Below are 10,395 nucleotides of genomic sequence, written 5' to 3'. Positions count from 1 at the left end.
CCAAACGCACACACTTTTGTGTGCATATATAAACTGATTGATGTATAACTTGTGCTAATCTTTTTCTGGGCACTGAAACTAGGCTGACTGATTTAATTTTCCCTAGCTGCCTCCTTTTTTAAGTAGATTCGGTACTTGCCCTACTTCAGTCCTTTTCAGACGGCCTGTATACTCCATGAGTTCTCTCAGACAATTGGTAATTGTTCAGTGATTGCTTGGGCTAGTTTATTAAGCATGCTTGGGGTAAATATCATAAAGTCCTGCTAACTTTAAACCATTTAAAGATTATTTAATCTGTTCTTTCTCAATTCTGCTCTACCCCCCACCGACATTCTTGTTAGAATTGAGTGAAACGTGTTCAGATGATAACTTCTTATTCAAGCTAAATTAAAAGAGTATTGAATGCTTCAGTATTTTGTATCGGGAGTTGTGCTTCCCTTTCCCATTTCAGTAATCAACCAGTACTTTACTTTGTCATCTTTATACTTGAAGTTCAAATGATAGAATTTGACTACTGTGACATCACCTTTCTCTTTTCTTTTTCACATTAGCCCAGGTCAATCTCTCTCTCTCCCATCAAGACCTGACGCATTGTTGATGCACAGTACAGTGCTTCCTCCCTAAGTAAATGAGCTGCAACACTTCTATATCCCTTTATGTTTCTGAGAGTCATCCCAGCCATTCTCTGCCTTGCCCATGTAGCTTGCTTGTGTAATTATTCACTGTACTTTTATGTTAAGGGATAGCAGTGGTTAGGTCATGGGCAGCAGTTGTGAGCAAGTTCTGTTCTGTGGGTGACATACTTGCTCTCCCTTTCAATCTTAATTTCAAATTTTTAATTTCCTGTGCCAGCAAACAATGCTACAGTGTCTCCCAGGCAACATGGTATGAGCCATGGGTTGGGAGCTATTGTATGTGCATATGGAAAGCTCAGCAGGCTGCTCCCTGTGCACAGATGCACTCCCTTCCTTGTCAGGGTTTTGCCCTTGCTCAAGTCACTATTTTCATCTTCTGTAGAATTATATCCCTGTTCCCATTTGGATCTAGTCTGAAGACCTTCATCAAGCTGGGAAGTTGGTACCTCACGGTGCTTTTTCCACCCTTTGCCTGCACCCCATGTCTGTCCAGTAATCCTACTTTGGGAACACCACTATAACACCTTCTGTGCAGTCATGCATTCACCTCCAGAACGCACATGGGCCTTTATCCTCAACTGGAAGCCTAGACAAGCATTACTGACTCCTTGACCCTGTCCCCAGAGCCTTGTAATCACTTTTGATCACCACAGGGTCATATCTGGTGGTATTATTAGTGTCTGCATGGATGATTAGCATGAAGTAGTTGTCAGGTGGCTGGATGAGCCTTTGAAGGGAGGCTCTGACACCATCACCGTTTATTTAAACTGTAATTAAACTTCCAGAACTCTGGAGCGTTCGTCTGGCTCGCTGATGGGACAGATTGGCAGGACAGTTAGTAGCCTCTTAATAGCCTCTCTCAATACTTCAAAATATTTCCTTTTTTTTAGGTGTCTTTATTTGATTGCCTTGAGGCTATTGTGATTTGCATTTGTTGCAGGATGTTTTGACAACTTACTGTGACAGTTGTCTTTCATTCTGGATACTGATTTTAGATTGTACACTTCTGTCACAGTTTTGCTTTTACTATCTTATAGTGTTTTGGTTTGGTTTGGAAAATGGCTTGTGGTGGTTTACCTTCATTAAGTGCAATTAATGGTACTTTTAAACGTCTTGCTTACACCAGGTTAAGTCCATCTTCAAATTTGGGCTGCACTGTTTTACTGGCTCAGATATTTATATATTGTTGTCAGCTCACCACTCTCACTCACGGGGGGCATAAGTAATAGTAATTCAGTTATGACCTGGTAGGCGGGAGGCTTTGAATGAGAAAATAGTGTGTTGGTAGGTACCAAGGTGAGTTTTCCGTGATGTTCAGGATCAGCCTAATGGCACTAATGAGCTTGGCAGCTAAGCAAGAAACCAATCAATGTCCATCTTACATGGGAGAAAATGGATAATGCCTTTTTAAAATCCCCTAGCGAAAGCAACTCCATATGAACAGTATCCAGTTTGACTGAGATTTTTTTTTCCACTCCGCTTTTCTTTGAAGGAGGCAATTGGTGGCCCCGTATTGTGACACTCTGAGGAGTAACCCATTGCAGCTAACTTGTAGACAGGACCAAAGGGCGGTAGCAGTGTGCAATTTACAGAAGTTCCCAAAGCAGTTGCCTCAGGAGTACCAGGTAAAATACATCTTACTCCACTGAACAACTCAAATAATTTTTAACCAGGCAGGTGCTGTAAGAGATGATATTTTTTTTTTCTTTTAAGTCCATTCAGAATCATTTGTCAGAGACTCGTGTTGCTGAAAGTGTCATCCTTCAGAGGAGAAATAAAATGGGCATCTGACATGTTATACTTAAGACGTGATTAACTGGTTAAATGCATCTTTAGTGACCTGGCCACACGTTACTTCAATTAATGGTGTGATAAAACCAGGGATAAGCAACAAAGTATTGCACAAAATTACCTGCGGTAACTTTGTGGCTGGTTCCTGTAACTTCTTTAACTGAACACATGGCCAGTACTCCCAGCCTCCAGAGCATGTTCCCATGTGCTCTGAAGACTGGGAATGCTGGTCAGTTGACTGGGGCTCCCAGCAGCAGTCCCCATACTAGGAGCCCTGATCAGCTGACCAGTGTTCCCAATCGCAGGAGTGCAGGGTGGGCTAAGAGCTCCGATCACTAATACGGCTCCCTATCATGGGACTCACCGTGCACTCTCAGAGCTGAAAGCTCCAATCAGCTGACAGGGCTCCCAGCTGCAGGAGCATAGTATGATCCCAGACTCCTCCTGCACTGCCAGTATGACATAATGGGGTCTGATGCTCAATCCCATAATCACACCTCCATTGTTGGGATCATGCATTACGTCCCGTGCTGCCGCCTTTTTAGCATTTGTTAGTGGCATGAATTCCTTATGGCAAATCAAAAAGACTGATAAGAATCTTTTTAAAGAACATTGGTTTCTATCTGAGGGGGTCATTCCTCCCTATATTATGTTTCTTTGGGAGTTTTCTCTAAGTTATTTCTTCAGCTCCTTACCTCAAGTGTTGTGTAGTGACGCTATCACTAAAACAGGTGCTTCATTGTAGAGATGATTGTGACTGGTGGAGAAACCATTCAGACAGAGTATTCCCATGCACTCAGACCTTTAAAATGCTTTGGAATCCCTCTGGTTCAAAGGCAGTATATAACTGTAAGTGCCTATTACCACTGTCCATAGGCAGTACCCACTGTTGCTAGAATTTTGTAATAATGATATTATTAATTAAAAACAAAGGATGCGCTTTTCCTTGTTACACAAGGTATTTCACTGTATGCATTTGTTTTGTTTTTCAGTACTTTGACAGTCTCAGTGGAGTACCAATAGAAGACTTGCCATATTATGGTGGCTCGGTAGAAATTGCTGATTATTGTCCTTTTAGTCAAGAATTTAGCTGGCATCTAAGTGGTGAATTTCAACGCAGCTCAGATTGCAGAATATTGGAAAATCAACCAGGTGAGTTCCCACTGAAGTAGGTTTTCAACATGTGGTCTTTTGTTGCAGGCTCACAAGGATGGTTTTATCTTGATTCTTATACCTCCAGTTAAGGACCTGGGTCAGAAAACAGTTGGTTTTGCAGTGTTCAGTCCATGTTCTGTTAGATTTGTTATGTTGATTTTTTTTTTCCTTCCCTTCTTTATTCCCAACATGTCATTTCAGCTCCGTGTTTTGGGTTTTTTTTGTAGACTAGGTTCAACATGTCTGATGTTTTTCTTATGCATTCTTACATAATTGAACAATGCGATGAATTCTTATACTACTAACTGCTCAGTGGCCTTCTGAGACTCATAAACGTAGCATACACGGCATCTGTGAGTGCTTAGCATGCTAGGCATTCATTTGCAGTACAATCAGAAGGCTTGTTTATTTTAATATTAACAGCAATTGACTTATTCTTCTGGATAGTAAATTATTCAGGAGTGCATCATTCACAAATTGGTATCCTCTAATATTGCATGAACAGTCTGAAAATAAGTCTTTTGTCTTCAATATTTCTGTTCAAGCTGCCCATAAGAATATTGACTCTCTTGGCATAGCTTTAGTGAAGAACCATTATATTGTAAGTTAATGAACCCGAGTTAATTCTTTAGAAATGTGTTCTTCTTTTCTTTAGATCCTTTCAAAAATTATGGTGCAGAGAGATATGGACCAAACTCTGTGTGTCTTATTCAGAAATCAGCATTTGTTATGGAACAGTGTCGAAAGAAGCTCAGTTACCCTGACTGGGGTAGTGGATGTTATCAGGTAAGTGATAAATGGTATACAATTTGTGCTGTGGGTTTAAATAGGTTAAAGATGCTTAATTGTGTTTTCCCTAATATCACATTGACCTCCTCAGATCATCCAAAGGCTTTTTGCCTGCTTTGAATTTTAAAGTACTTTTTGGAAAAACATGTAACTTAACCCAGGCACTAAAATGGGGGAGAGCTGTATGTTGATCCTAAAGCTACTCCAGATTTACTCACTTAGTTTCCTTTTTATGTTTCAGTTTCCACAATTTACACGGGAGGCTTATGTTTCAGTTTCCACAATTTGCTTAAGTTTATATTGGGAATCTTTCCCCACAGGAGTATTGAAGTTGAATTCATGTTTGTGAATCAAATTGAATTTTGGAGGTGGACATGAAATTTGAACTTGGTCCACCTCCTTCAGCTTGGAGGGTAGAAGGCACTGGCTAGGTGTAGGGTTTCTTTCATAATTGATAATCTCTGGGCTGTATCACTTAGGGTTCTGAAATTTGGGTTGAAAGTCAGCACACTTAAATGTGTTCGTAAAAAGGCACTGCCAGATTCTTTATTTGGTCAGCATAATCGCATAGAAAAATACCACCAATCCTTAAAGATTCCTTGAAAGAAAATGGATCAAAATAACTAATTGTTCTTAACTCAGTACTGCTTGTTTCCATTTCATCTGTGCTGTATGTGAGCCAAATATTTACTGGACAAATTAAAAACAAGTGTCTGATGATTAAACAGACTGAGACAAACTTTTGGTTTAATACACCAGACCTGACTGTGTTTCTTTATTTTAAGGTCTCTTGTTCTCCCCAAGGGCTGCATGTCTGGGTCAAGGACACGCCATACTTGTGCAGTCGCTCAGGCCAAGTATTAACCGTTAGCATTCAGATGAATGGCTGGGTGCATGTTGGGAATCTGATTTGTCCAGCCTGCTGGGATTTTTGTGATTCCTGTCCCCCTGAACGGGATCCTCCAGCTGCTAACTTAACAAAGGTCGCACAGATTGGTAGGTTGCCTTACAATTTGTTTACATGAAATGATAGGGAAAGCACCCCAAAACTTTGAATATTTCTCTCTTTCTTTTTTTTAATCAGTATTGAAAAAGTGTCACCAGGGTTTGGCAGTGTGAGTAACTTCTAAAATATCTTGTGGGTTGCATTTTTGTGAATTAGAAAATCTAAACAACTTTTATCTTGCTATAAACAATCTTTCTGAAAAGACTACGTCTAATGAGTAAATAGGAAAGGGATGGTCAGATCTTTTTTTATCTGTTCTGTAATGCAGGAAACTTTGGGAGGGAAGGGAGCATAGTCAGAGTGGTTGCATCTTAATGCTGCTTGACCACATTTCTGCTCGTGTATGGGGAGGGAACTATTTGGAACAAACCTGGCTGAAAGAGGGAGCCACTTCATGTGGTGTCTTCTTTAGCTTATCCTCCTGAGACCATAGGTGTGTCTAGAAGGCTCTTGCAGCCTCTAGAGGTCTGAGTATTTCCCATTTTTAGTCCTAGTGGGATAGTGAATTAGCACTAGGGGCGTGTGAAGCAGGCAGTATTTGATTCAAATTCGGGGGACAACAATCCGATTCGCTGATTCAGATCACTGTCCTGATTTTGATTTGGCCGAATCTGAATATTCAGTTCTGATTTCAGAATCTGCAATTCAGCCATAGACACAGCTTTATATGTTTTTGTTTTTTCTACATACCTCGAGGTACCAGGCGGCTCATGAACGCTGAGATGGTAGGGCAGATGGAGCATCCCACAGAAGTGCGGGTGGGGAGGGGAGGTCCACTGCCAAGTGTGCAGGGGACCCCCCACTCCTACCCCCACCCCGGCACGGTGATCGGCACCAGGAGGCACCAGTCACTGGGGGACGGGTCCCCCATGCTCCTGTGGGATGCTCCATCCACCCCACCATCTCAGTGTTCACGAGCCACGCCTGGTACCTCGAGGTACGTAGAAAAAATATGTAAAGCTGTCTATGGTCGAATCTCCGAATCAAATTGGAGGTTTCCAATTCAATTCGAAGAGATTGATGGGTCTCTCAATTCGATTTGGAGATTCAGCTGCCAAATTAGGATGAATCTCCTCCAAATCAGATCAGCGACGAAGCTTCGCACAGCCCTAATTAGCATTTCTATCATTTTGCATGTGAATTTGACCTCACAGGGGTAACATCCCCAAAAATGTGAAAGACTACAGGGTTAGTTGTTTGACAGTAACAGTCGGTTTGACCTCAGGGATTTACAGCTTCCATGTTACAATAAACCAGTTACTTTTCTAAAATGGAAGTTGATAAAAGAAAGTAAAAACCTTCATGTTGTTCAGATTTTTGCCATGCTCCTTCTCTTGAATGCTGAAACTATTCCAATGTCTCAGATTGCGGTAAATACACCGTGCCCATGTAAACCTTTCCTCCCATCACCATGTTAGATTTGTCACCACTACTGTCCTTAATGTTTGTGCGCTGTTGCATGCTGTTTGGACAACTGCTTTGTTCCATCCACATGGCAATATTTCAGTGGTGGGATCCTATGACCCCAGCTGACCTCCTGCCCCTAGGGCAGGGGGCTGGACTCGATCTTCTGAGGTCCCTTCCAGCCCTAATGTCTATGAAATCTATTAAACGAACAGAAGTGTCGTTTAAAGTATTTAGCGTGGTGCATACAGTATTTTCTTGTATATAGCATGTTCCAAATAAAACACGGATCTTTGTGTTTGCAAGGCAGAATGTAGACAGAAACATTATGTCATAGTTGGCCAGGACTTTGGAAAGAGTAAGTCCTCCTGGCAACAATGTGTCTAGAAAGTGTGGCACCAGGACTGATTCTAGCTACTGCATTCACACTGTCTTCTGAGTGCCACATTTCCCAGACGCGCTGCTTCCAGAAGGATTTGCTGTATGTCACACAAGGTTAGGCCTCAGACCCTTGCAAAGGCAGTAGAAAGACTGTTAGTTCTTTACTGTAAGTACCATAGTACTTTATACAAGTTCCTGTAGATAGGCTGTTTTCATATCACAAGCCTCGTCAAACTACTTCCAGCTTCAGGTGCAAGCTATGGTGCTTCGCCAATAGCTACGGCTGCAGTAGGGTTAACAGAGCACTGCCCCATCTTGGCAGCCCTTTTGGTAACTGCATGGCATGCACCGCATCTCCAGGCTTGCTTTCCCACTTAAACAAAAGTAATGTTCATGTTTTATAGGGTGTTCTCTATAAATGTCTGGAACTGTTCATGAATGTTTTGTTTTACATTGTTTTATGTTTTTGTGTTATGATAATATCACACATTTTGCTACAGATCAGTGGAAGAAATTTACTGAAAAGTTAGAAGGATGGGCCACCCTGGAGAGTTCTCTTTTTACATTTTTAGTTATGTTTTTAATTTACGTATGTTTGTATCTCAGTCTAGTTCATAAGTATTAAGGGAACAGACTTTTTTTGAAAGCCTGAGACATCACTCTTTGTAATGCTTATTCTTCCCACCTTCCTCTTTAAATTTCCTCTTTTTTTGCCATACTATTATATACATTTTTGGCTCTCTTCTAGTTGGTATTTCTGAAATGGTAGATATAGGAAATACATTGTATTTCTGAAACGGTAGATATAGGAAATACATTGTGCTGCTTCTGTCTCAAGAGCTAGGCACACATTGACAAAGTTCCTTGCCTTTAAAAGGATAAAATGCTTTTTTTATAGATTAGTCTACTTCTAAGTGCATAGCTTAAATATATTCTTGTTTTTCTCTATTCCAGATCTATGCTCCTGTTCCTCAAGCCTGGTGGTAACCCTCTGGTTGTTGATGGCTAACTTGCTCCCTCTGCTAGCTGGATTTCTCCTGTGTGTGTGGAGCTAGGTGTGGATAAAAATGTACTCCGAGACACACAACCCTCAGGCTGCACTCCTCAAGTTAGAGTACTACCATAGAGCAGCACGCTGTCTGCACCAACAGCAGTCTCACATTGAACAAGCTGTTCATTGTTCTGTCTCAAGACAGGTAGCTCTACTGATTGTAGCCAAGGAGATGCTGATAGCAGCAGCTAGGTCATCGAAAGAAGGGCAGAGTTTACTATGTCATCTCAACAAGTGCCAGTATTTTCTGAATTCAAACGTTTTAATTTTGACAACACTAACAACTTTGGGGATCAAGGGTGCTGGTTATATTCAGGAACCTGGCAACTATGTCTATGAAACCTATGAACTCAATTGTTAATGGCAAAGATGTGAAACATGAACTTTTCTGTGATGAAACTTGGGTTTTGTTTTGTTAAACCTTTTATGTGAGTGATAGCAAGGTGCTTAAAAGGACATCCTCAAGCTAGAGATATACCTCAGTGTTTCTGTAGTCAAAAGCCATGTACAAGATCAGTTGTCATCACTGCTAGTAACTAGCTCAAACAGGCTTTTACTGTATTTCAATTTACAGGGAAAAAAAATAAGACTAGTTTGATATGATGGGATTGCTTCCAAAATTTCAGTTTGTGCATTGTAGCTCAATGAATGGATGGTATTTGTTGTTCCTGATGCATCTGATCCCTTGCATTCATTTAAACTCTTAACAGATGCACAAAATGTTTTTTGTTTTTTTTTTAACAAAGGAAGCATTTTAGAAATCCCACTCATTTCTAGACTTCAGCAAGGCCTTTGACACCGTCTCCCACCCCATCCTCATTAAAAAACTAGGCGACTGTGACATTGATGCCTACACAGTCAGATGGATTGCAGATTGGCTCAACAGTCGTACTCAGAGGGTGGTGGTGGACGGGTCATATTCGACCTGGGGGGAAGTGGGCAGCTGTTCAATTTCTCCATCAGCGATTTGGACAACGGGGTGAAATGCAACCTGTTTAAATTCACTGATGATACCAAAATTTGGGGTGAGGTGAGGACGCTAGTAGGGAGGGAAAGACTGCAGCAAGACCTGGATAGGTTACAGGGGTGGGCTAACAAGTGCAGGGTGCTGCACTTGGGCAGTAGTAACCAGCAGCACGCTTATATAAACTGCCTTCTTGAGAGCATGGAGGCAGAGAGGGATCTTGGAGTCATTATTGACTCCAAGATGAACATGGGCCGGCAATGCAAGGTCACAGTCGGCAGGGCTAACCGGACCATATTGTGCATCCACAGGTGCATCTCAAGTACAGCCAGGGAGGTGATCCTCCCCCTCTATGCGGCACCGGTCAGGCCGCAGCTGGAGTACTGCATCCAGTTCTGTGCGCCCCACTTCAGGAGGGATGTGGACAACATTGAAAGGGTCCAGAGGAGGCCACCCGCATGATCTGGGGACAACAGGGCAGACCCTACAGTGAAAGACTGCAGGACCTAAACCTGTTCAGCCTTCTCTTGTGAAGGGGAGACCTGGTGACTGTCTATAAACTCACTAGGGGGGACCAGAAGGGTTTAGGGGAGCAACTGTTTCCCCTCGCACCCCCTGGCATGACAAGGAACACAAATTACTAGAGAGTAGGTTTAGATTAGACATCTGCAAGAACTACTTCACAGTCAGGGCGGCTAGGAGCTGGAACCAACTTCCTAGGGAAGTGGTGCTGGCTCCTACCCTGGGGATCTTTAAGAAGAGGCTTGATGCCTACCTGGCTGGGCTCATTTGAGTCCAGTCTTTTCTCCCGCCCAGGAAGGGGGTCGGACTTGAAGATCTACAAGGTCCTGTCCAACCTGACTCCTGTGATTCTGTGTGTGCCAATCCTGACGCAAAATTTGATGCATTAAATATTTTAATCTTGTCAGGGAAACTCATCAGGCTATTGCACTTTTGATACGATGTTCACAATATTTCACTCTACTTCTGTAGCTTTTATCATTTAAGTTTAGTAACTTCAGATGCCAGACCAGGATGAGGTTTTTTTTAGTTGCACTATGTGGTTCTTTGCCTACAGAGCAATGAAATAAGGGAGGCTTATTCTGCATGTGAATGTAGAGGGTTGTACTAGAATTTCACTTTCCATTGGGAAAAAGGGGTCGCCACTATAGTCTTAAAGGAATAATGTTGGTCTTTTTAGATCAAAACATGACCAGTG

At 42.0% G+C, this 10,395-nt stretch overlaps 1 protein-coding gene across 1 annotated transcript in view; it reads left to right on the top strand.

The window, feature by feature from the left end:
* Window positions 1-8,879, top strand: part of LMLN (leishmanolysin like peptidase) — a 25,818-nt gene extending 16,939 nt beyond the window's left edge. The window contains exons 13-17 of the mRNA XM_019554546.1: window positions 2,128-2,260; window positions 3,419-3,578; window positions 4,237-4,367; window positions 5,156-5,366; window positions 8,116-8,879. Of these exons, the coding sequence (XP_019410091.1) occupies window positions 2,128-2,260; window positions 3,419-3,578; window positions 4,237-4,367; window positions 5,156-5,366; window positions 8,116-8,216 (736 nt within the window). The 3' untranslated portion in view covers window positions 8,217-8,879. The remainder of the gene's footprint in view (window positions 1-2,127; window positions 2,261-3,418; window positions 3,579-4,236; window positions 4,368-5,155; window positions 5,367-8,115) is intronic.
* Window positions 8,880-10,395: the final 1,516 nt, after the last annotated feature.

The sequence above is a fragment of the Crocodylus porosus genome, unplaced genomic scaffold (assembly GCF_001723895.1).
Source record: "Crocodylus porosus isolate Cpor-Errol unplaced genomic scaffold, CroPor_comp1, whole genome shotgun sequence".
Taxonomy (NCBI): domain Eukaryota; kingdom Metazoa; phylum Chordata; order Crocodylia; family Crocodylidae; genus Crocodylus; species Crocodylus porosus.
The sequence above is the reverse complement of the archived record's forward strand: the minus strand, read 5'-3'. Positions and strand labels throughout refer to the sequence as shown.